Source organism: Vollenhovia emeryi, unplaced genomic scaffold, assembly GCF_000949405.1.
Source record: "Vollenhovia emeryi isolate VEMERY1.0 unplaced genomic scaffold, V.emery_V1.0 DF939123.1, whole genome shotgun sequence".
NCBI lineage: Eukaryota > Metazoa > Arthropoda > Insecta > Hymenoptera > Formicidae > Vollenhovia > Vollenhovia emeryi.
Window position 1 is genome coordinate 543699 of NW_011967243.1, and position 24686 is coordinate 568384.

Below are 24686 nucleotides of genomic sequence, written 5' to 3' on the forward strand. Positions count from 1 at the left end.
GCAAATTCTTGCAATGTAAAATAGATACATATTGCATGTTTGGGATAAAAAAATATCCCGACTGTATTTATTAACAATCTCTGAAAAGTAAAACCAAATTTAAAGTAAAAACTTGACAAACGCACAAGAACTTGTAATCTTATTATATGCATCCGATTGCATATTCAATATTACATTTGTCTAATTTCTACAACTAATTTTGTAAATAGAATATCTTAAATTTGGTTTAATGTTGTCAAATTTTTAATAAATACAACAAAATTACAATGCAATGTCTTTAATAATTATTGTAGTGTGATTTAATACATTTTATTAAAAATATTTAACTTGTAAAGTTTTTTATTAAAAGTAAATTTTATCAAATCTATTTTATTAAAAGTATTTTATTAAAAATAACGGCAAATATAATTATATTTAATAGTTTATTGCAGTTAAAATTTTACCTGTCTTTTTAATTATCGAGTTATGTCCCCCTGCCTACCAAAATCCCCACCTACCCGGATTCCGCTGTATAGTCCTATTTTCTGTCCTAGAATCCCATTCTGTCTTAGAATTTCTGTCCTAGAATCCCATTTTCCTACCTATCCGCGTTTCAACTTTTTGTTAATAAATGTACAAATTTTTCGTTAAAAAAACCGCGACGCGATCCGATTTGGGGTTATACGCGCACGATAGGGATTTAATAGGGGTCTTTCTAATCTCGCACATATGCGAGAAATATACAGAAGTTAACAATATAACCCACCCGAATTTTCACAAATAAGAAGAAATCGACTTATTTTTTACATCACCTTACTTTATACATATGTATATCATCAAAGTGGCCAATATTAACCACTTACAGTGTCATCGGGCCAGATTGGAGCTACGTTTCATTGCTCCTGGCCATACAGTCCGGTCATTTTGACCAGAGATCGGGAAGGAAGAAAACTCCTTCCACAGTCGATTCATTATCGACACCGACAGACATTTCGTACGGTTCGAACTATAATGTGCGAGCGTCGATCGAAATACACGAGCACGAGAAATTAATCAAAGAAGAAAATTTTAATAAGGAAATTTTCGGTATAAAACTCATCAAATATATTTTTACTTTCGTTATTTATTAGAGGATAAATAATGACTATATCTTCGTGACTCAATCTTTAAATTAAAAATACAAGAAAAAACAATTTACTTCGCTAGAAATTTAATTACATTCCGCGACTAATTAAAATTTATTATATGAATGAAGTTAAACACTTGATAATTTCTGGAAAATTTTTTGAAAATTTAATCGCGAAGACCGACCGCGAAAATATGAAGATGCGTAGCTTTGCATGTATTCATGCGAGACGCATCTTGAAAGTGTATCGCGAGATACACATACAAAATAAATTACGTGGACACAGAAAAAAGAAAGAGTAAAAAAGTCACTCACCGATACGTAGGAGCGGAGTTATCTGTTGATTCTGTAACAGAAAAATATATAATTTATTAAAGCAGTGTTCAAGCAATCGAATAAGGCAAAATACAAGTCATTCTTATGCGTATCAAATTTTTTATTCGATTAGATGTTGAAATAATTAACGCGCGAAATATTTTTTGCAAAAATCTTCACGAAAATAAACTTTTGTAAGATTTTAAATTATTCCTTGTTCCCCAGTTATTATTTCGAAATTATAGTTACGTAATACGACTCAAAATTAAGCTAGAAAAAAAGATTAGTTTCACGCAAAATGGCAAATAACATTTACCTTAAAGTTGCTCCGCTGGCGCCCGATGCCTTCCAGGCCGCCGCCTCCTCTCAGACTCCTCCAATTAGCACTGGCACTCGCGACACGGCACTCCCGGTATTAATCGGCGCGAGCACTATGCCATTCTCGGCGAGAAGTAATTTGTCGATCGACGATTCACTTCTGACCGGGACGATCGGACGCGGAAACGCGAGCCGCCACGATGGCGTCACGTGAAACGGCGGGAACGTTCCGGCGCGGGGACAGGGAAGCACGCGAGGCTTGACGCGTCTCTCGCGATCGACGGGGCGATCTCGCACGAGCATTTCTCTCGCCGCGCGTGACGCGTGGAAAAGCCGGGTATTTCCACGCGTGCGAGGAGACGCGAGGTGAAACCGAAGCTCGGATACCCGCGGCGTCGCCGCGATCCCGGCCGGCGTATCTCGCGAGATTCACGCGTCTCGGTAGATCGCCGACGCGCGGCTGTCAAATAATATGCGCCGCGATTGCTCAACCTGACTAGCGTTACTCACCACCGTCGCGAAATGCCGTAGCGACGACCGTCGGCGCGGGAGACCGGCCCGCTGCGTGTCCGCGGCGCTCCGCGATCCTTCTCGAACGAAGCAACATGGCGCCGGTAACCGGCAACCCCGGCGCTACTGCGCGGTACTACGCGAGTCGAGTCACCGACGCGACGCGAGCATCACTTTAATATCGCTCGCGCGATTTGTCTCGAGTAAACGCGTAAATTCACATCTTTTTTAGCGATAAACACTCGGCACACACACACGCGCGCCACACAAACTCGCGGCTTTCCTCTACGGAATTCACGTCGGAGGAAGCGAGCGCGGACGCTAGACGGCGATTCAGCGCGGTCCGCTTCACGTATCTCGAAGCGTGCGCTCGAGAAACGGAGGCGTTAGTCACACGATTGTGCACATCGAACCGTCCGCGGCACTCGTATTGCCAGTTGGAGTGAAAATGCGACGCGAAGGCACGCGGGACACCCGTACCGCTCGGCTGACTCGCACCGAATGAGCCGGTACACCGTTTTTTGACCGCTGTGTTGACGGCGCTACGTCATTTCTCGGAAACGCCGCTCGGCGACCGAGTTGTTTATGTTTTTATAGCGCGACGTCATTTCGTGGAATTCGCCGCTCGGTCGACGACGCTCGATGTAAACAAGTCACTGTCCCCTTAGAAAGGGACACAAAGCTCGCTCTCTCTCGGCACTTTTTACTACGTTGTAAAATACAGAATAGACTCACCGATCTCGTGTGCGAATCGCGCGAGATATTTGTCTCGTCGGTTAACCGATACTCGGCAAGGAGCGATCGCGGTTTCTTTCTGTACTTGTCGCGAGCGCGTTGCAAGAAAGAATACGACATGTCGTACGATGCTGTATAAGGCGCGAGACGATGAGCCGGCCCTGATACAGGACGGCCCTGTAAAGCTCCCCGAAAGGCGCGTTAGCACGCGCTAGACGCGTGCTTACCGATTTCCTAACGGCACGCGCGCCGTCGGATTGAAAAGCGAAGGCACTCTCTTTCGGGAAGCGGTACGAATAAGTTAAGTAATCGTAGCGTGAGAGTCACAGTCTGAAATATCGAGAGCTTTGATACTCAAGTGTCCGAGTATACCTACTCATCGCGAGGTGCTTATTAAGTGTATAGTTAAATTGTACCTGTAATAAAAGTAACGCCTTTGAACTTTACTTTAATTCGGCCACGTCTGACCAAATTCCGGAGCAGTTCATATTCAAGGACCAGGCTCAGGTAAAATTCAGAGCACCGTAAGTTACAATGCGATGCTTACGATTATTTTCAGTACAAGATGATTGCAGCTGACCGTAGCGCGGGAGCACGCGGGACGCGACCAACGTTGCGCAAATCTGCGTTACCGACTTGGCAAATGGACGTTGGCTACGTAGTTGACGTCCACGTTTTCTAATGCCGCCGAGGGCGTACCGTACTTCGAGGATCGCCTAAAACCCCGGCCCGTGGCAGCTCTTGAGGCTTCTCTCTGGTCTAACCTAGCATAATCTTAAGTTTTAAACGCAAGTGTAATCATCCGACAACAGACACCTCAAGTATGGTATTGTGCTTTCGCGGCTTTTATCATTATTACTGAATGGTGAAAAATTGTTTGATTATTATCGGAAAACTGTTATTTTATTATTGAGAGTAATAATTATAAACAAGTCGTAGATTCCATGGCATTTCCACTAAATGACCAGGTCTACACAAAATCCTTTACTCCCAGGGAGTATGAGGTAAATTATCTGGGCACGAACTTGAGAGAGAGATGCACGATTGCACTCATATATTTTGTACACGTTTGTTTGTAGGTAGAGCTTTTTTATGCAGCGAAAGAAAAGGACATAATTGTCTGTTTGGGAAAAAATTCCGAGCAAACCTTTCTTTCAATAAAGTTGATCCAAGAATTTGCTACGAACAATAGAAGGTAATGGAATGACAACGAAACGTTTCCGTTTGCCTCAGCAGATTATATTATATAGAGTTATTGTCCAAGTATACCTACATTTGACCTTGCACTCCGTATAAGGATTCGATCCTTGCACAGAGATGTGCGGATGTTACGTAAAAGTTGTGCATTGTTTTACATAAAGTACTTTTCAAGTCTGAATTTAATATTCGATTACGAAAGCAGATTTAAGCATACTCAAGTCTTTCTTTCTATTTGCACACAGAACAGTAAGCGATGGTGGAAAGCGGGCAATGTATATATTAAACGACGAAGATAAGTCTACAATAATAGGAACTTATATAAAACAATTGACAGATCTGAAAGTATTAACATGTGACTCTGGTGTACTTGAGGGGTTTGACAAAAGTTTTCAAAGTTCTCACGTAAGAACAATACTCACTTATTATGCAAGCGTATACATAAGTTCCCTATTATGAGATAAGCTATGAGATAGCGGAGTTTTTTTTCTAAACAAGCATCGTCTGTTGGTTTCATCGTCAATTTATTGCCCTTAAAGTGAAATCCATTTAGCAGAATATTTATTGTTAGATCGTTGCGAATAAAGATCTGTGATTAAGTTTTCATGTTACAAACCTGCCGTCTCATATTAGAGTCCTCTCTCGTAATAGAGAACTTTCCTCTGTATGTATTTTGAAAAGAAAAAGAAAATCTGTTGGGGACATTTTCTTATTTCACATTTTATTATGTAGGTATTAGTTGGAACATCAAAAATCTACGCACAACTAATATCGGAAAAGAAACTTTTGCCGTGTCACATAAATCTAGTCATAGTAGACGAGTGCCATAAGTCTATCGAAGATAGCAGTCTAAAGTTTGTTCTTCAAACTTTTCTATTGTGCAGCAGTGTTCCTAGGATAATCGGGCTAGCGGTACCAGTGTTTAATTTGACGCAAGAACCTGGAAGATTAGGGTTAGAGATAGAAAAAGTAGAGGCTGCCTTTCAGTGTGAAGTAGAAACCGCTAATGATATTCTTTCGATAATACGGTAAGTTTCGAGTAATTTACTGTCTAACATTGTTCTCTCTTGCAAATCCACCGTGTGAGAATTATTGTTATATGTAGTTATAGCCCAAAACCAAGAGAGTATGTCGTGGAGTACGATAGAGGAGAAAAGAAAGACTTGTATAATACGCTTAAAGATTGCGTGCTACATGCCATTGAATTTTTACGCGATCATCGGTACGACCCAATGGAGATTTATACCGAAGAATTTTACGAGGATATTCAAAAAATCCCCGATCCCATACAAAAGCCGTTTGAGATGATGCAAGATTTTTTGCATATACTAGAAACTCTTGGACCATGGTGTGCGGATCGCGCCGCTCTAACGTTACTATTTTTAACGGAAAAATTGAAAATCAAAACTCCTTATGAAAGGCATTATCTTTTATTAAATATGATGACATCTGTTTTCATAAAAATACGGTAAGTGTTGCGACGACGACGACGGTGTCACTATCTACGTGCTATTGATAAGCGCTCACAAGTTTAAGACATTGCATCATTTAACGTGAATTTCGCACCACAGTGCCCTTTGTGATAATGATTTTCAACATTTATCCGAGAAGGAAAGAATATATCAATATAGTACTCCGAAAGTTCATCGACTACTGGAAATCTTAAAAATTTATACACCTTTTTATACTAAAGAGATTAACACCCCGGAGAAAAAGGCAAGTGCTGGTAAGAATCTTTCTCAATTTTTATAAGACGTGTATGACGGGCATACAATCATATATTTTTATGTGCATTTATAATTACATTGTATTTTTTTAGATAACAATTCAAAGAATTGTGTCACAAAAAGTGACAAAAACACTTCTTTCTCGAGAACTCAGGAAAAACCTGTACAGTTGAAAAGGTTTGGTGGTAATTGGAAGTCTAATGATGACAATTACAAAAAGGCGTTCAGATCACAACGTTATCCCTGTAGTGGTACAGACCCTGATCTACTCTGTGGAGTAATTTTTGTGGATAAAGGATTTACAGCTAAAGTCTTATTTTATTTATTAAGTGTATGTGTATAAATCACATTACTATAATTACAAGATAACAAATTACAGCTAATTTTTAAATGCGAATTGCTTACAGGAAATATGTAAGCACGACGAAGATTTGCACTTTTTATCGCCTCTTTATACAATTGAAAGAAGCATTGACGAAGTTGGTTATTCGAGAGATTTAGAATTGGAACATCGGAAGCAGGAAGAAGTCCTGAAGCGATTTAGGATTCACGAATGCAACTTGTTGATCGCAACTTCAATCTTGGAAGAAGGTTTATTAAAACTTGCTGTTATTTATATTGGATATTTTTAGATTTTTCCAAAAAAATGAGTTTTACTTTTAAAATACGTAGATCAAAGAGAGAAATCTATACCAATATATGTTTGATTTTGTATTTTTAGATATTTTTTTGAAAATATCTATCTGTATATCAGCCATGACAAATATTTCTCGATGTGTTTTACAGGTATTGATATTCCAAAATGCAATTTTGTGATGAGGTATGACTTTCCGAAGAATTATCAGTCATACATACAATGCAAGAGTAGAGCAAGAGCCATGGATGCCTTGCATGTATTATTAGTGCCACAAGAAACATCTAAAGACTTTATATGGCAGTTAGCTCAATATCAATATATAGAAAAGGTATAACTTGCAATACTCAGTAGATTATAATCCACCTTCAATAAAGTTTTAGTGTCTTGTAAGGCTCCGATTATCTCAATGCAGTTATATCGAATTATAACATCGCAATCGAGAAAATGTACGATTTGTTTCTTGCTACAGTATATGTTCAAATTAAATTAGTTTCTTTCTTTGTATTTATTTGCGCTTAATAGTATAAATTGGTTAAATATTTTAAGTACTCCCTTTCTTGTTTTGTTATGTTGCGTACACGTGAATACACATATAATTTAGTCTATATGTATTTTACACTTCTAGATCTTATTTTTCCTGAAAAGAGATGTGTCTCGTAATCGATATAACAATTGATGATTTTGAACTGTTTGTTAAGTCACAAAGAAATCTTTGATATTATATAATTAAATCTAATAACACTATCAAATTGTGTGATGCCAAAAAAACAGAAATAATTCATTTCGACATCAGAATGCAAGAAAATGACTCGTATGATCTCTCGCGTCTGCTGTTGCAATTTGCAGTATAGCTGAAGTGAGAGAAAAGGGGAATCTTAATTAATTTCGGGTCTATCTTTCCAAGTCGTAGTATTGCATACGTTTTATTTGATTTATTCATGAACTTCAGTGCGTACCAGTTTTATTATCAACCTTTAATGTGGTTCATTATCTGTGCCAACCTCAGTCGAAAATTATAATGGAAGAGCACCAATCTATTTTGTAGACTTTATTATTAAAATGTTCTAATAAAGAGCTAACTGAGAACGAAGAGAATGAAGCAGACATGTATGCTGCAATGATACCACATTACAAACCGCTCGATGGTGATGACGCTCCCAAAGTAACTTTTAATTCTGCCATTTCATTAGTTAATAGGTAACATAATGTTTTATATTTTACTAATATTTGGTAAAAAGAACGGTAAAAGTGTCGTTTAAAATGTCCGATTGCTAATATTAATGTTTTAAATCATGCAGGTATTGTGCGAAATTACCTAGCGATACTTTCACGAGATTAACACCAGAGTGGTGTATCGAAACAGTGGATGTCCACGATGTGATTAAGTATATCTGTTTCCTACGACTTCCTATAAATTCACCGTTGAAATATGTAGTTACGGTAAATAGCTGTACATACATTGGAACATAAAAGATATTAAGATATTAGATGTACTTTTAGCCATAGCTTATTTGATCTATTTAAAGATGATTTTATTGTTAGTGGAACAGATCATACTTTTTGGATTTTTAATGTCACATAAGTAATAAAGACCTTCCAGCAATTTTGAGAAATATCCTGTAATTGTTTATATATACGATTTATATTCTTTATAATATCTCGGCTCTTTCTTTCGCGTCTTAGTCATATCCTATGCCGAATAGAGCGATGGCTAGACGTATGGCTGCCCTGCAAATGTGCATCGATCTACATCGAGGAAACGAGATAGACGATAATTTGTTACCTATTGGAAAGGAAAATTTCAAAGCCAAGCCTGAAGATGCAGAAGTACCGGCTTTGCCAGATGAGAGCAGAGTTGACTTTTCGGAAGCTAGACCGGGAACGACAAAACGGAGACAATATTACTATAAAAAGGTTTCTGCTAGTTTTTCATGTATTCTTTCCCGTAGCCGAGTGAGCGCTTATTTAAAATTTGCATTCTTCTATCCAGACAGCTGAAGCACTAACGGATTGTAGACCAATAGTGGGAGTACCATCTTATTTATATCACATTAATATGGTACTAAGTTGTCCTTTGCCAGAGGAACAAAATACGCGAGGTAGACGAATTTATCCCCCTGAAGAATCGGCCATTGGATTTGGCATACTTACGTTGAAGGAGATACCTAAGGTGATAATTTCGTATATTCCACTGTTCCGAGCTCCCAACTTTATCTTTTGTACTTTTCGTGTTATTTACTCGATAAATTGATTATTCTTCTAATATACATATGTGTTTTACGTAGTTTACTTTCTTTTTACAGTTGTGTCCGTTCCCTATTTATACTAGATCAGGCGAAGTTCACGTGCAATTAAAACTTAGTAAGGAGACTGTAATCCTGGATGATGTTCAGATAGAAAGAGTCGATACTTTCCTTAATTATACCTTTACAAACGTTCTGAGATTACAGAAATATCTAATGCTCTTTGATCCAAACGCTTCCGAAAATTCATATATAATTGTACCAGTAAAAATATGTGAGTATATATAAGTGTGTAAGTGTACTAGAAAACGGAACGATGCAAATTTGAAACTTTAGCTGTTTAGGTAAAGTCTAGAAAATTGTTATTAAAGCCGATAATTTTCCATCTTTCTTATTTTCTCTATCTTTGTAGAGTTTAATATTTACTGTGAAACTGAACTTTTTAGTTACGACGTACGAAGGGTCAGATGTTAGCGTGGATTGGAATTTTTTGGAATGCATTTATCAGAATCGAAATGCAGTGCCAACTAAGGTTCCAGAAGAAGATAGGAAAAATTTTGTATTCGATCCATCCAAATATTATGACGCTGTAATCATGCCGTGGTACAGAAGTCAAGATCAGCCGCAGGTAAATTCATATAGTCAAGTATACATTAAATATATTGAAATGTAAAGCTTGTGTATTTTATGATCTCTCGCGGTACTTTTTCCTTTTTCCCCTCCTTCAGTACTTCTATGTAGCGGAAATATGCACAAACTTAAATCCAAAGTCTTCTTTTCCTGGCCACGACTATAGCACTTTCGAAGAATATTACTTGAAGAAATACGGTATACAAATACAAAATCTAGAGCAGTCGTTGTTAGATGTGGATCATACATCAGCTCGACTAAACTTTTTAACTCCTAGGTGAGGCCCATGTGAAGCAACTATGTATCAAAGCATCCATCTTTTAAGTAACAATCTAATAATTTATCTATTCTAGATATGTAAATCGCAAAGGCGTTGCGTTGCCAACAAGCAGCGAAGAAACGAAACGCGCCAAGAGAGAAAACTTGGAGCAGAAACAGATTCTTGTTGCTGAATTATGTGCTATTCATCCTTTTCCAGCGTCCTTATGGAGACAAGCGGTCTGCTTGCCCTGTATATTGTATAGAATTAACGCTTTGTTGCTAGCTAATCAAATACGATGTCAAGTTGCACATATGATAAATTTAGGGCAACAAAATTTGAATTCAGGTATCGCGATCGTTTAAAATTTCCATATACATCTCGAGGAGACACTCCTTTCAGTCTGTCGATTCAGTAACGAATAAAAATTGAAAATGGCACGAGTGTGCCAGATTAGTCATTCATCGATTACTCCTAGATAAATTATATTCTAGATTTCGAATGGCCGGCGTTAGATTTTGGATGGAGCTTGGCAGAAGTGTTGAAAAGATCAAAGGAAACGGAAAAAGCAAAACAGATTAAAAGTGAAAATGGACAGGACAACTTGGCATTAAACGATACAGACGGCAGCGAGTGTCAGAACACGATATCTGAGCAAGACGTGAATAACAAATCACCAGTATCGTGCAACGAGATTGAAAAACCCACAGAGCTCGTGTCTAACGATGCGCAAACCGATGAGACGGAAGAAGATATTGCTGACGAGCGGAAGGATGATGAACTGGAGATTGGCACGTGGTCAAACGACATGGCATGGTCAAACGACTTGACGTTGAGTCCCACGGATTATGATGAGGATAATCTGAACTCGTTTCCTCTAAATGTGACGGTCTTGCCGCAAGATTTTGGTTGGAATGACATTCGATACGGTTCGCCAACGTACGAATCCGACTTGGATGGTTACGAGTCAGATGACATATATAGCGATGGCTTTGCCGACACGTCTGACGAAAGTGAGGATGAAAGTAGAGGCTTGAAGATTTCTTATATGGGGGAAAATATCGCCGAAGCTGTGGAGGATGAGAAACAAATATGTAAGCAGGAGATTAACAAAAAGATCTTGGATCTTTTAGAGACGGAAAAGACTTTCGATAATAATTTTTGGATGTACGCGGAAAAGGACGAAGAGTTATTGCTTGCAAAGCATAAGGAAGCGCATTATGAGTTCGCCAAGAGAAAGGAACACGATATAATGACCGATGGTACTTTCATATCTTGCAATTCTGAAATTACGATTAAGAGAAGGAACTCGTCGAGTTGCCAAACTGAGTCCGAAAAACCGAATTACAAGCATAAAGACTACATAGAAACTATTGTAAGAAGATTTACTGACGAGATATTAAATAAGAAATCCATTGAAACTACTCGCATGATAAAAAAAGAGATTGCCAAACCAAATGAAAGAAATTATTTAAATGACGGCCTGTTTAGTTTTGATTATCAGCCGGAATTAAGAGGTCATTCAGGACCAAGTCCTAGTCTGATCCTGCAGGCTTTAACAATGTCTAACGCGAACGACGGCATTAATTTAGAGCGGTTGGAGACAATCGGCGACTCGTTTCTCAAGTATGCAATAACTACGTATTTGTATTGTACGTATGACAATATTCACGAGGGGAAGCTTAGTCATTTGAGATCAAAACAGGTATTTTATATTTTACATTGTGCGTTACTGACCATCTATTTAAATGTTCGTAAAATTGCTATTTATTCTTTTCTTTCAGGTCAGCAATTTGAATCTTTATAGACTTGGCAGGCAAAAAATGCTCGGCGAGAGCATGATAGCAACCAAGTTCGAGCCGCATGACAATTGGCTACCTCCTTGTTATTACGTTCCCAAAGAACTCGAGCAAGCATTGATCGAATCTGGCGTTCCTTCCGCTCTGTGGAATCAAGCCGACATTCCTACCTTGCAAGCTGTGAATCCCACCGAAATAACTCAGCTCGTTAAAGAGACTGAGGAAAAACTCGTCATTATGAAGAGTGAACTAGATAAAAACGAAAGTAGACTGTCGAACAATTTAGATAATTTGCGGTGCTTCATACCTTATAATTTAATTACGCAGCACAGTATCCCAGACAAAAGTATCGCGGATTGCGTAGAAGCACTGATAGGGGCATATTTAATTGCGTGTGGTCCTCGTGGAGCGCTTCTCTTCATGACTTGGCTAGGGATTCACGTTTTGCCCACCGAAGAAATTTGCGCGATAAGCGAGAACGAGCCGGAAAAAAGGATACCCGGTAGTACGCCATACATAAAGGGAGTTAACGAACATGGTGAAACTGCTTGGACGCAAGTGAGTAATTGATTGGATAGCTATTCTAGATTCTCTCGTTTGGACTCTCTAAAAAATCTAAGCTCTTTGGAATTCATCGAAGACATAATGATAATCTATGAAGGGGATTCCGGAACGTTTGTCGTGATGTAATTTCAACATGATGGATCGTACTATAACAGAGTTTTAATTATTTTAACGGAGATTTCTATCTCGATTGCTTGGATGTCCAATTGAAACTTGAAGTTTCAGAAAACAATCACCGTGTGTGCATGCGATATTATAATATGCATTTATAATAATCATTTATATGAAAACTGTTCTCTAACATTTGAGTATCTATAATAGCCTTTGATTCTATATCTAAAAACTTTTAGATTCGTTACGGAAAGTTGGAAGAACCGCAAAATCCATTGCTCCGTTACATTCCTGATCCAGAGAGCGAGTTGTGTATGATGCTCGACGGATACGAAGACTTAGAAAACAGTATAGGATATAAATTTCGTGACAACAGTTATCTTTTGCAAGCATTTACGCATGCCTCTTATCAGCCAAATAGATTGACGGATTGTTATCAACGTTTAGAATTTCTTGGCGACGCTGTACTAGGTAAATCTCTTGTCAATTAAGCTTTATTATCAAATTACGATAATTATTTGTAATTATCAAAATTATATCTTTTGCATTTCAGATTATTTAATAACTAGACATTTATACGAGGACTCTCGGCAACATTCGCCAGGCGCTTTAACAGATTTAAGATCCGCATTAGTTAATAATACGATATTTGCTTCTTTAGCTGTGAGATGTGGTTTTCATAAATATTTCCGTCATCTCTCTCCTGGGTTAAGTGTAGTGATAAATCGCTTTGTCAGAATACAGGAAGAAAATGGACATTCAATTAGCGAAGAGGTACAAAGAATTATTATTGATTATCGTCGTTATTAATTATCATGATCGTCAACATCATCATCGTGATTATGATTACGAGTATTATTATTAAAGTCGACGTGATACAGTCAGCAAGAATCTGTGGAAAATCTTTTTTTTTAGATAAAGAACAATTGTAGATGGATTTTGTGTTCAACTGTATATGGAGGCACGTTATGCTAAGAAATATAAATTTATAAATGTGACGGTAATGAATGTATCGTATGTTTCAGTATTATTTGATTGGCGAGGAGGAATGTGAGGAAGCTGAGGATGTAGAAGTTCCAAAGGCACTAGGTGATGTTTTCGAGTCATTAGCCGGCGCTATTTACTTGGATAGCGGAATGTCTCTCGATGCGGTGTGGAGTGTTTACTACACGATAATGAAGTCAGAAATTGGTAAGTACATCGGTAATGACAGGATTTACATTGCATGGGCAATTTATTAAAAAGATATTGTGTACTTGCAGAACAATTTAGCACAAATGTTCCTAAATCTCCAATCCGCGAATTATTGGAATTAGAACCTGAAACGGCAAAATTCGGCAGGCCTGAGAAATTGGCTGATGGCCGTAGAGTTCGAGTGACTGTAGACGTGTTTGGTAAAGGTTCCTTTAAAGGAATCGGACGAAATTACAGAATCGCAAAATGTACAGCAGCTAAATGCGCCTTGAAGAAGTTAAAGAGCAAAGTACAGAACTATCCAAGGCAAAAACTATGACAAAGTTTGTAATTTGTAAAATGATAAGAAAACAAGGAATTGACGAGCGGGATGCTTATGTCTCAAGATTATTACGTTCACGAGTGTACTTACGAACTTACAATGTTAAAAGTAAGTTTCGCTAGAAAGATAGAACGTTATATCAGTGCAGTATGATGATTTAGATAGATCTAATCTTAACGAAGAAGCTGTTACATTCGAGCCTAATCGTGTTAATTGCATCGACAATTAACAAGTTGGATATAATATGAAATAGGAATAAATAAATAATTACATGTGACTGATAATAAAGTATAAAGATGAGAGAGGTAGAGAACATTTGAAATATTTTATTCAGTACTATGCAATGCGTAAAATGCAATGTTATCTCGTCTTAAACTTTGTGTCCAAGATGCTAAACCTTGATCCGAGTCCTCAATCCAAGAAATGTATAGTCAATCAACTTGCAACTTTTAAATGGAAAAACGGCAATTGGTATACATTTCTCGGGCCGGAATCTAGCATTACGGACACAAGGCTGTAAAGTCTTGATAGTCGATTAGATATCTTTTTTAGGTATCTAATTAGGTATCGATTAGGGATCGAATTTATAAAATATATTCTTTTACATTTGTCTGTAGAAATAAAACGAGTTATCTTCATTTTGATTATATTCTTTTCGAATCGCGTTCATTATTCGAAAGTATGATTATTCGCTTTTTTTAAAACGTTGCAGCATCAAAACATTTTGAAAACGCATATTACGTCCATATATTTCTTCGATTTAGGCCTGTGTTGATTTATCAAAATATTTTATATAATTATCGTCATCCTAAAACTCTAGTCATGCTAGTGCTGTTGATCGTTTTATAATCTCTAATAAGAAAATCTTGATACATATGTACTGCAGTAACTGAAGATTAATCTGGAGACGGTCATATCCTCTATGTAGTATACTAATCGCGTTAAGTATATATAATTATCTTTTTTTTTCTTTCAAATTGTTTTTGCCACTAATCTTTCATAAAATATTTTATATATGTTTATTATAAAAACTTAAAGCTCATTTATATTTGATTTATATTTGATAATATTGTATGAAACTTTGCAATGATATTCGCATTATTTATTGCAAAATTAATCTTTAGCATGTTATGTATATCTTGAGTCGACAGATAGTCGCTTCCGACTTAAGAAGCAAGAGAAAAACTTTCATATTTATATGAATATGTATGATAGGTCCAAAAATCTATAATTAATTTTCCTGCTGAAGTTACGCGTACACACATACATACACGGTCTGTCGCAAAAATAATCGAACTTTTTAAAAATAACAAAACAGATTTAATACTTTTTTTAGCACAAAAACAAATTACTTTGTTACACTATTAACCGGATTTGCATCGTATTCGTCGGTTTATCGTGTAATTACTTTCCGTTTTTACGGCTCCAAATATCTATGAAAGCGTTCCACTCTTCCAGCCATCTAAAAGGCCAAGGAGTATCAAAACGTTTCACAAAAGAACATAGAAAATCTTTTAATGCATTTTAAAAAGTTCGGTTGTTTTTGCGACAGACCGTGCACATACATATACATACAAACACGAAAGAAAAATTTCTACAGCAGCTCAAGGATCGGTAAAACTACATTGAAAATATCACGAAATAGTGATATAGCATCAACTCTTAGCATTATTCCATTTCTTCTAGTGTAATGCAGATTACTACCCATAGAATAAGCACGTTAAATAAAAGTCTTGTGACTTTTATTGTGAATTTTGTAAGAGAATGGATAAATAAAATGTTTTGTAACATATATATAAAGTTTTCTGATCCAAGCAGATATAAAAACAAATGCCTGGTAACTTATCTATAAAACAAAGTTATGTAAAATGTATATATGTAAAAGATATGCAAAAACAACAAAACGAGGAACGTCTAAATAAGTTTTCTAGATTAAAAAATAGTGAAAAACGCAAAAAAGTAAAAAACAATTTGTTGACAGTTTTAAATATTTCCAAGCTCTTGTAACAGGTTGAGGTGATGGCATGAAGAACAGTGAACATGTCCTTTATTTGAAAACATTTCTAAAATTATAATCTCATGAGGTAAACTTTATGCATTATAGCTAAGCTGTAATTAAAATTATACAAATTGTGTTTGTGGCATCTTTTAATCGAAAAAAAGAATCGATTCGCCTAAAATATAATCATTATTTACAATTAAAATCAAGTACCCAATCTACTATAAAAGAGTGCTATGGCGGGATCTTCGGACTCGGAGGTCATTAATACATCTCGAAATTTATCCAGAAGTTGTAACAGCTGGGATCTACGAATATTTTCTAGATACATAATTTCCTCCAAGTGATAATCTCCGTCGAAATAGCCGAGACGGCATAGTCTATCTAGTAATTTTCTATCATCAGAAGGAATATCGTAATCTTCCGATTGATAATCGTATAATGCATCCTCCTTATCTGTGAGCGATAACTCCTCTTTGATTTCAGTAGGCGTTCCTTTTGGCGTTTCAATTAAACTCCATGTGCTTTCACTTTCTTCTATCCTCGCACTTATATCATGCGTTTGCTGGTCCTGTATATCCTGATATTAAATACAAGTAAAAAAAAACGTAAAACGAAGCTTACTGATTATGAGAGTGAAATATATGTATGTAGAGGAAAGTCCTCTATTAGATAGGCTTCTAATATGAGATAGCAGGTTTTCAACACCCAAATTCAATCACAAATCTTTCTTCGCAACGATTGCACGCGATCAAACAATCAATTATAAGCTATTTATATTTTACTAGTAAATTATACGCGTTGTAACTTACCAATGATAAACGGCCATACACTGTCGGCACACATCGTACATATGTGTGCAACTGTAGAAGCAAATGATTTTTTAATAGCCATATGATTATCTTTACTAATTGCGTTTGCTGTTGCGGCTGACTCAAAGGATTCAGCTTTTGACTAATGGAAGTTGGTAGCGAGAAATCATTGATTATCTGAAAACATATAAAATACAATATTTACAAAGTCTTTCTTATCAGTGATTCAATAATTGAATTTTATTTACATTACGTGTTATTCATTTTAAAGTAAAAAAGGACTTAGAAGATTAAAATTAGTATGTAATATAAATAGATGCAAAACTAGAGAATGAAAACAACTGTGGCGCATATACCTGAAGTAAGTAAACTCCTGGGAAGTGTTCGGAGAAAGAATCTAGCAACTGGCTAGTCAAAACAGCATCGGGGGAGACAACATAAACGTTGCTTTCGCAAACTGGATAAATTATTGTAGCCTTTGCCCAGTAAACTAAATGACCAACTAGCTGAAACACCTGTGCGAGTGTCAGATCCGAATCTGCGGCTAAAGTTTGCAAACTTTTCAGTGGATTGTACATCTGTATCAAACGCTTAAGTGCCGGAGAGCAATCTATTTGCAAAGATTCTAACAAGTCCAAAGGCTCAGTTAACAAGAGTATGCCATGATAAGGTCTTAAACTGTTCAAACACCTGCGAAACAGATACAATGTTGTAAATATATTTTTTAAGTGAACCATGAATATATATAGTGCAATTGAAAGTGTAGTGCATCAGGAGTACCCACCGGTATCGAAACTCAGGATTGAAAATAACACAATTTTATCTCTAATAAGAGATTTTAATAAATGTAAATACATACTTGTGTAAGTAATTATTGAGAAGTTTCGCATACAAGGCTTTTAATATTATCATTTTTTGTAAAGAGATAAAAATAAAATTTTCTCAAGTATTACATTAAAATTCCTTCCGTTTGCACGGATATATTTTACACATGGTTTCGTACTTGTGTAACAACGTTACTTAACAAACCTGTCTATAGTTTCAGGGTCGACAAGTAGTCCTTTTTTATGCGACTGATGCACCTTTTGCGGAAGACAGAAACGTATTTGGATCCACTTGTTAACTGAGATACTGACTATGCCAGAAGAGCTAAGATAACTAAACGCGGACTTTAAACCACGTGCCAATGAGCTTCTTTGAAGGATTAACTCGTATGGCGATTCATCGCAATCGCTTTCACCTTCGGACCTAAAAGCAGAGGAAAGTCCTCTATTATGAGACAGGTCTCTAATACGAGATAGCAGATTTTCAACACCCAAATTCAATCGCAAATCTTTGTGATCTATATACTTTACATGCTCTTGATACGCTCTTATAAAAAAAAGAAGAAACAGTTATTTTGCCCACCTTCCAGCAATCTCATCGTGTGTCGATACCATTATCTTTATTTCGTCCGTGAGAAAACCGCATCTCTTTTCTTCATGTCTCAATGCTATGCCCAATCTAAATACATGAAAACGCTCTCATTTATCCAAACATATTAAAATACTTGTAAACACTTTGTGCGCACACGTCGAAGTTACATTTTCTTACCTTTTGCTTAGATCGTAGTAACACTTTACTATCGAGTGACTCGCTTGTGCTTGCAGCGTAAAGACTATATTGAAAAGCATAGAAGAGTTTATTTCCTTCAAGCCACGGGATGGAACCAAAGTCGGGTGCCCAATAAAGCGAACATCGTTTATCTTCAATTCAAACTTCTGCTCGCACAATTCTGGCTTTACGGCAAATAAAGTGGAGAGAACTTCATCCGTTAAGCCAGTCAGGTTTCCATTACTTATGTTTGACGACAGAAATGGCAAAGGCTGTCGAACGAAATACAAGAAATTAGTATAAATAGAGAGAAAAATAGAAGAAAATTAGGACCTGCAATAAATCCTCGGTGATGACCATCGAATAAGGAGTCTTTCGTTTCGTGCACTGACTCGAATCCCCCACATGATTAGTCATGTGTGGATACCGGAATAATAATCTGTCGCCTTTACTGTCGCTCTTCACCAAATTGATACTCAACGGATGTATACTCATGTTACTTAACTGAATAAAAGCCAAATAAACAATGAACTAGGTTAGGTGACAGCGCACACCGTCAGCAGGATAGCGCGCGCACGCGCGGCCGCGCTTCCGAGGTCTAACCTATACGCCTATGCCGTGCGTACACGTAACCTGAAAGAGACACCTGTCGCGGACGTCGTATCCACGCACATCGCACGCTCCGCGCTCGTCGGCTGCGATTCGCGGTTAATTGGTCGGCGGCATCGTAGAGGCAGTCGCGCAAAATGTCAGACGTGAGAGACTGGTTCAACTCCCTGCCGATATTCACGAGGTATTGGTTACTGTGCACCGCGGTGTTGACGTTACTCGGCAGATTCGGTATCCTCAGCCCGCACTTGCTGATACTCTGGCCCGACCGATTTCTCAACAACTTCGAAATCTGGCGGGCGGCGACGAGCGTCTTCTACTATCCCCTCAGCCACGGCACCGGATTTCACTTCCTAATCAACTGCTACTTCCTCTACAATTACTCGTTGAGACTTGAGCGCGGGGAGTACGACGGCAAGCCCGCGGATTACTGCTTCCTCCTGCTGTTCAACTGGATATGCTGCGTCATCTTCGGGCTCATCGGCGACTTCTCCCTGCTCATGGACCCCATGGTGCTCAGCGTGTTGTACGTCTGGTGTCAGCTGAATAAGGACGCCGTGGTCAATTTCTGGTTTGGTACGCCTCGCACCTTTCTTCGGGTGTGTACGAGTGCTATCGGCACTACGTCGTTCTACCCTTCTTCGACGCATAATAAGCAGCAAGGGTAGAATGACGTTTTCAGCGCCAAGTAGCTCTCCAACGCACCCCTCGCTTATGATTCCGCATGACGACAGTCTCGTCGTTGCTGTAAACAGTGTATGTTACGTTGGGAAAAAATTTGTCGCCAGGCACGCAATTCAAAGCCATGTATCTGCCGTGGGTGCTGTTTGGATTCAACTTGATCATCTCCGGCGGCGGAATGATGGAATTATTTGGGATTCTGGTGGGGCACCTGTACGTCTTCTTGAAATTCAAGTACCCTCAGGAGCTCGGCGGTCCGGAACTGCTCAACACACCCAAGATACTCGAGAGCTACTTTCCACCTCAGAGAAGTGGGATTCGATCGTTTGGGAATGTACCCGCGCCGAGACCAGCGGGAGAGCAGCAGAACGTTCAAGGGAGGAATATATTTGGGGGCCACAACTGGGGCAGAGGTCATGTACTGGGTCAATAATTTTTAAGATCGAGAAGGGAAGCTCGTAAACTTCGATAAGAAATTTCTTATTTTATCATATCCGTTCCGCCGTTTACGATTGCTGTACAGGAGTAGTCATTTCTACGTTACCGACTCTTCCAAATGTCTCTTTGTGTAATTTTGATAACTGCAGTGAGTTCAACATGTGCACTTTGGTACAATATAGCAAATAAAAAGTATGTATATTATAAATATATAAAATTACAAAGAAATTCTTACTCTCTCACGCAACTTTCTGAAATCATTGTGAGAAGCAGCAGAAATATTTTATGTAATGTTTAGGGCATGTAAATACATCGTTTGCGAGTTTCTCATAGGAATTATTATAATCTTTTTTTTCCAAGTTGCTTAACTGACCGTTAATTACATTTACTGAACGTATGTTTATTAGTAAACTTGTAAATATTGTTTTCCAGACATTTTTATATTTAATAGTAGAGGTGGGGTATATGATTGAAGGAAAAATGTATATCTATGGAGCGTTTCAACTATGTAAATGTATAAAATTTGAATACATTATATTGCAGAAATTCCAACAAGAAAAATGTTTGCAGATTAATCAACTTTCTAACACTCTCATGTTATTAAGTTTATGAAGAATCGCTTGTAAATCTGCGAAATATTTTGGGATAGAGCCTCGATCATGCTCAATTTAACGCTAATACAATTGTGTATTATGTGTACTTAAAAAATAAAAATGGATAAGGCACTATACATAGCATAAGGAAATTGCAACGCATTCAATTCCGTTTTAAGGTATTTTTTTTTATTGTCCGCGCCTTACAAAATCTGTAAAAATATAAAATACGAGATACTTAGTGACACACACACATTTCTATGTTGCGGAAAGAAAATGAAAATTTCATTTTACACATGATTTTTTATTGAGGTTGTCTCCCCAATGGCTAGATGCCTGCTAGCACACGACACATCATTCAATGTGGTCAGTGTTAGACAGGTGGATGGGATGCCAACCCCTACCAAGAGCTCAAAGTCAACACTTTTCACTTGGACCGTGCAAGTTAAAACATGAGAATAACTTCAAGATTACATCAATAGCAAATCTTATAATTGTGTGGATTATATACGCACACGTTAAGATAATTTTAAAATAATTCGAAAGTGAAAAGCGCGAACCGAGAGCCCTGTACCTACCAACAATTACTCCTCCGGAACTTCCAGTTCTCCGGCGTTGATGTCGTCTATGAGATCATGGGGTGGTCTGCCTTCCACGGTGCATCCCACCGACTGGCAGGTACCCAATATTTCTTTGACGGTACCGCCCAGCGTTCGCGACATCGATCTCGATCTCATGGCACGGGCAATGGAAACGATATCGTCGAACGTCAGATTACCACTGTGCTTGATATTCTTTTGCCTCTTGCGGTCCCTGGGTGGCTCTTTGAGAGCTTTGATTATCAAGGAAGCAGCGGACGGCACGACCGAGATTGTAGCTTGTCTGTTCTGAATAGTCAGCTGGACTGTGATCTTCAAACCTTTCCAATCACTGGTAGCCTTGGCAATGTCATCGCCAACTTTCTTCGGGGACTGAAATAGAGACATTATTTGTCAGTCATCAAGACATACGCAATGCTTCTTTACTATACATGGCCGACTATATCTTTTTAATCAATTTGAAATTAATCCATTTTCTAGACTTGGAAAGAAAACATACAAATTAAATAATTTCTGAACTCACCAAACCAAGAGGACCGATTTTAGGGGCAAGGGATGAAGTAGCTCCTACCTCACCACCAACGCATCGCAAAAATACTGTGTAAAAAAAAAGACGAGAAATTTAACATATTTCTCTAGGTTAGGAAATTACAAAAGTTTCTACCTCTGTTACACAAGAAAATATAAATGAAATACCTTTCTTTATTTCATTGGGATCAAATTTAGGAGGCATCTTGGTAGTTTCTCCTGAGAATTTCTAGAAGAAAACGCGGATGAAATCCGATCACGAGAAAACCACGTCTCCTACCCGCAAACTCTACAATAGAAAGGCTGAGAACGGACCGGAAAGCGGAAGTAGGCCTCAACAGTGTAGCCAACTTTTTCTACATTTAGGGACTCTAGCCTGAATCTTCTTCCCTAGCGTGAACTCGTCAAAAGTAAAAAATTTGAGCTGCTTTCGCGAGATCAAAATGACCTGGTGCTATGATTGGTCAAATTTCATAGCATCACAGTGAAATTTTATTCAATGAAATTCCAGATTTGACCAATCATAGCACAAGGTCATTTTAATCTGAAACATTTTCATCTTCCCGCGAAAGCAGCCCTGACTAACAAATATAAATTCAATATTCGTTAACGAAATGTACTTTTCACTTTTCAACGAGTTCACGCCGGACGAAAAAATTCATGATTGACCCCCTAAAAACAGTCACGTAGAATTAGATTCGTTCTTTTCAACTGAATTCACACAGTTCACTTTTCCCCTTCTTCTCTCTTTGGTAATAATTTTATTTTAGTAAATATACATTAATGGTATGTATATATATATCACACGCGTGACACGCGTGCGTCTTATTTTCTCTTATTTTAATTCTATAATCACAGTTACATTGAAAGCAGAAGTCGAATTCCGAAGCCTAATTAAATCTTATACCGAATTTGGCAGCTTGAACTAGTGCGCACCAAGTGTACGCAAGACTTGTTCAGAATCTTATATTTATGGTCATCTTAAGCACGTGTCCAAAAACTATTTATCCAATAAAATGATCCGTACGAAAGCTATATAAATCATTTTACTGGCTAAGAAGCATTTCAAAAAGTATTTAAAACGATCCTCAAGTATAAGAATTGACTGTATACAAGTCATGCGCACTGAGTGCGCACTAGTGCAAGCTGCCGAATTCGCTATTATGTACGCGTATACAGATTGTAAGAAAGGTCTTATTTATCCCGAAATTCTTTAGAAACTCATTAAGTATTGCTATGTATTATCGGTTGAATCCGGCGGGAAATTTGATGTGTCGATGAGAAGTTCCTCGTTAATGTTGAGCATCCTCTCGTCGGAATCGTACTCTTCAATATCCTCGCTCGAGTCCGTCAGAGTCTGCGGCCCGGTAGATTTGTACTGAAACGCGGAATGCGACAGGTCGACCTCGACCGGGAACAACGTCACCGTCGACAACAGGTCCCGCGTGTTGGCGTAATACTTGGCTAGACCTGCCGCGAACTTGTGCAGTTGCCACACGACGTCCTGAACGTGCTTATTGTCCAGCAGTTCAAGCTTCACCAGCACGTCTGAGCGAAGCTTCGCGAACCTCGCGCGAGCTTCCTGTCGACACCTCAGTACCAGACGGTACTCGTAATTGCCCGTTTCCACGCGATAAAGAGGCTCCTGCAGAGCGGCGCAGCTTTGCTCCTCGTCGTCCAATTCCTTTACCTTCAAACAGTACGACAGATATTCGAATTTTGCATCGGCGTACTTGCTAATGGTCAACCGGGTATCCGGTATAGCCTTGTTAAGATACGTTCCCAAGTCGCTCAGTATTGGTTTCAGAGTCTTGAGCATTATCACTCCGAACTTTTCCATTTGCCTATGCTGCTCTCCAAATTGTCTGAAGGCTTCACTGGCACGCGGCTGCGGCTCTCGCACTCCTATGGCAGCGAAAGCATCTCCGAATACTGGAAAGAAACACGGTCGAGTGAATAGCGTGCAATAATTCCTGTATATGAAACTCCTGTACCTTTATAAATTTGGGTCAGATCGAAGAAAGCATGTAATGTAGCTTTAGCGTGCGTAACAAGGCCTCTGTAGAAATTTTCCGTGCGTTTCAACATCATTAATCTTTGTACGAGGGCGTCGTTACAAAGGATCGCTCGCGACAGTCCAAGTGCATCAGCTGTAGTGCTACCCATTCCTTCTACAAGTCTATGCTTTACCTGCAAACCAGGAAATTCGGTTATCACGTAATTTGTGGAAGACTTATAGAGTTGTGTCGCAACGCAATCGCGCTTACACACCTTCTTGAGGGCGATGTCGAGCGTGCGACCTTGCTTTGGATCGGCATGTAACTTGTTGTAATTAATGCTGACTTGCGAGTCACAGGATTGTATCATTTTTGCAACCTCCACTTTAGTTTTACCCTTCACCGATGCTCCGTTCACTGCAACAAGCTCGTCGCCCGCTTGTAGAGTACCGTCTACAGCAACCGGCGTGTTGTCGAAGATTTGTACAATGTAAAGACACGGGCAAAGCGGTGCACCGCCCCCGATGCTTATGCCGATTAGATTACTGGTATCCTTCTGTATTACGACGTTCCCAGATGTAATTGTCATGCCCCTAAAATTACACAGAAAGACGTATAATATACAATTTTTAATAAACGTATGCAGCATGTTAAAACTTTAAGAAAGTTACACAATACAAAAGTGCTCTGCTTTTTATAAAAATTTTAATAGATACAATATCTACCAATATCTATAATAAAATTGTAGATGTGCAATATGTATTTTACTAAAAAAAAATGTATCATACATATGATCTATATTACAGCCAAAAACAATTTATTAACGTTATCTAAAGTCGTGAAAATATTCAACAATATTAATTTCATGCTACATGTGTTTCCAAATTTTAATAAAAGTGCGTTCAAATATAAAAAATCATACATATTTTATTAACTGCAGTATATTCGGTCAGTTTTTTAAATAAGCTTCGTGCAATATTTACATAATAAATGACAATTTAATAATATAAAGGTCTTTGAAAGTGAGATATGTAACGAGACTTACAAGTGGTCGATGGGTCGCCGCTGTATATACCGATCTTGTGTAACCAATTCTATATCTGTTCTAGGTTCCCGATAAGCAACAGTATAAAAGGAAGAAATTGAAATTTGGCGCAGAAAGAGAGATATA

General features: G+C 38.1%; 6 protein-coding genes across 12 annotated transcripts in view; 2 read left to right on the plus strand and 4 right to left on the minus strand.

Moving 5' to 3' along the window:
- The window catches only part of LOC105569571 (basic-leucine zipper transcription factor A), a 96187-nt gene extending 93468 nt beyond the window's left edge, over positions 1-2719 (minus strand). The window contains exons 1-2 of the mRNA XM_012026143.1: positions 1737-2719; positions 1421-1451 (exon numbers count right to left, since the gene is read on the minus strand). The gene's annotated coding sequence lies outside the window, so the exon portion shown is untranslated. The remainder of the gene's footprint in view (positions 1-1420; positions 1452-1736) is intronic.
- An 823-nt stretch (positions 2720-3542) lies between these two features.
- On the plus strand, positions 3543-15458 carry LOC105569572 (endoribonuclease Dcr-1). 2 transcript variants are annotated; one of them, XM_012026145.1, is made up of 24 exons: positions 3543-3804; positions 3917-3987; positions 4063-4178; positions 4426-4585; positions 4913-5208; positions 5286-5648; positions 5752-5906; positions 6000-6238; positions 6315-6498; positions 6694-6872; positions 7590-7741; positions 7843-7984; positions 8228-8458; positions 8535-8714; positions 8848-9061; positions 9234-9415; positions 9516-9694; positions 9771-10024; positions 10171-11381; positions 11461-12033; positions 12390-12621; positions 12704-12924; positions 13176-13341; positions 13413-15458. In XM_012026145.1, exons 2-24 carry the CDS (start codon positions 3928-3930, stop codon positions 13661-13663), a joined length of 5940 nt encoding a protein of 1979 aa, XP_011881535.1. In that variant the 5' UTR covers positions 3543-3804; positions 3917-3927; the 3' UTR covers positions 13664-15458. The 2 variants fall into 2 exon arrangements, with proteins under 2 accessions (XP_011881535.1, XP_011881534.1); XM_012026144.1 differs by having other exon boundaries at positions 3543-3987.
- Positions 15459-15696: 238 nt separating this feature from the next.
- On the minus strand, positions 15697-18654 carry LOC105569576 (nitrogen permease regulator 3-like protein). Of its 2 annotated transcripts, none has more exons than XM_012026150.1 (7): positions 18404-18654; positions 18071-18342; positions 17885-17980; positions 17507-17725; positions 16834-17167; positions 16478-16654; positions 15697-16236 (listed from the first exon to the last, which is right to left on the minus strand). In XM_012026150.1, exons 1-7 carry the CDS (start codon positions 18563-18565, stop codon positions 15871-15873), a joined length of 1626 nt encoding a protein of 541 aa, XP_011881540.1. In that variant the 5' UTR covers positions 18566-18654; the 3' UTR covers positions 15697-15870. The 2 variants fall into 2 exon arrangements, with proteins under 2 accessions (XP_011881540.1, XP_011881539.1); XM_012026149.1 differs by having other exon boundaries at positions 15697-16245.
- Positions 18655-18680: 26 nt separating this feature from the next.
- LOC105569575 (derlin-1) lies at positions 18681-20359 on the plus strand. Its single transcript, XM_012026147.1, has 2 exons — positions 18681-19255; positions 19468-20359. Exons 1-2 carry the CDS (start codon positions 18817-18819, stop codon positions 19791-19793), a joined length of 765 nt encoding a protein of 254 aa, XP_011881537.1. The 5' UTR covers positions 18681-18816; the 3' UTR covers positions 19794-20359.
- LOC105569574 (60S ribosomal protein L12) lies at positions 20308-21865 on the minus strand. The gene is made up of 4 exons (XM_012026146.1): positions 21687-21865; positions 21514-21587; positions 20970-21362; positions 20308-20603 (listed from the first exon to the last, which is right to left on the minus strand). Exons 1-3 carry the CDS (start codon positions 21721-21723, stop codon positions 20976-20978), a joined length of 498 nt encoding a protein of 165 aa, XP_011881536.1. The 5' UTR covers positions 21724-21865; the 3' UTR covers positions 20308-20603; positions 20970-20975.
- A 399-nt stretch (positions 21866-22264) lies between these two features.
- The window catches only part of LOC105569577 (PRKCA-binding protein), a 6058-nt gene continuing 3636 nt past the window's right edge, over positions 22265-24686 (minus strand). For 2 of the 5 annotated variants that reach the window (XM_012026155.1, XM_012026154.1), the window contains exons 2-5: positions 24561-24615; positions 23790-24108; positions 23513-23708; positions 22265-23450 (exon numbers count right to left, since the gene is read on the minus strand). In XM_012026155.1, the coding sequence (XP_011881545.1) occupies positions 22753-23450; positions 23513-23708; positions 23790-24104 (1209 nt within the window). In that variant the 5' untranslated portion in view covers positions 24105-24108; positions 24561-24615 and the 3' untranslated portion in view covers positions 22265-22752. Of the gene's footprint in view, positions 23451-23512; positions 23709-23789; positions 24109-24560; positions 24621-24686 lie in introns of all 5 variants that reach the window. The other 3 variants (XM_012026153.1, XM_012026152.1, XM_012026151.1) reach the window with 2 other exon arrangements.

Bases quoted from the DNA above. Each gene is read 5' to 3' on its own strand.
- LOC105569572 (XM_012026144.1), top strand. From the start codon at position 3,928: ATGGCATTTCCACTAAATGACCAGGTCTACACAAAATCCTTTACTCCC. The intron at 5,649-5,751 runs GTAAGTGTTGCG...TTCGCACCACAG, and splicing joins TCTGTTTTCATAAAAATACG to TGCCCTTTGTGATAATGATT. The intron at 12,034-12,389 runs GTGAGTAATTGA...AAAAACTTTTAG, and splicing joins GTGAAACTGCTTGGACGCAA to ATTCGTTACGGAAAGTTGGA.
- LOC105569576 (XM_012026149.1), bottom strand. From the start codon at position 18,565: ATGAGTATACATCCGTTGAGTATCAATTTGGTGAAGAGCGACAGTAAA. The intron at 18,343-18,403 runs GTCCTAATTTTC...TTCGTTCGACAG, and splicing joins TCACCGAGGATTTATTGCAG to CCTTTGCCATTTCTGTCGTC. The intron at 17,168-17,506 runs GTTTGTTAAGTA...TCTGTTTCGCAG, and splicing joins GACCCTGAAACTATAGACAG to GTGTTTGAACAGTTTAAGAC.
- LOC105569575 (XM_012026147.1), top strand. From the start codon at position 18,817: ATGTCAGACGTGAGAGACTGGTTCAACTCCCTGCCGATATTCACGAGG. The intron at 19,256-19,467 runs GTACGCCTCGCA...ATTTGTCGCCAG, and splicing joins CGTGGTCAATTTCTGGTTTG to GCACGCAATTCAAAGCCATG.
- LOC105569574 (XM_012026146.1), bottom strand. From the start codon at position 21,723: ATGCCTCCTAAATTTGATCCCAATGAAATAAAGAAAG. The intron at 21,588-21,686 runs GTATTTCATTTA...TTTTTTACACAG, and splicing joins TCCCAATGAAATAAAGAAAG to TATTTTTGCGATGCGTTGGT. The intron at 21,363-21,513 runs GTGAGTTCAGAA...TCTCTATTTCAG, and splicing joins AAATCGGTCCTCTTGGTTTG to TCCCCGAAGAAAGTTGGCGA.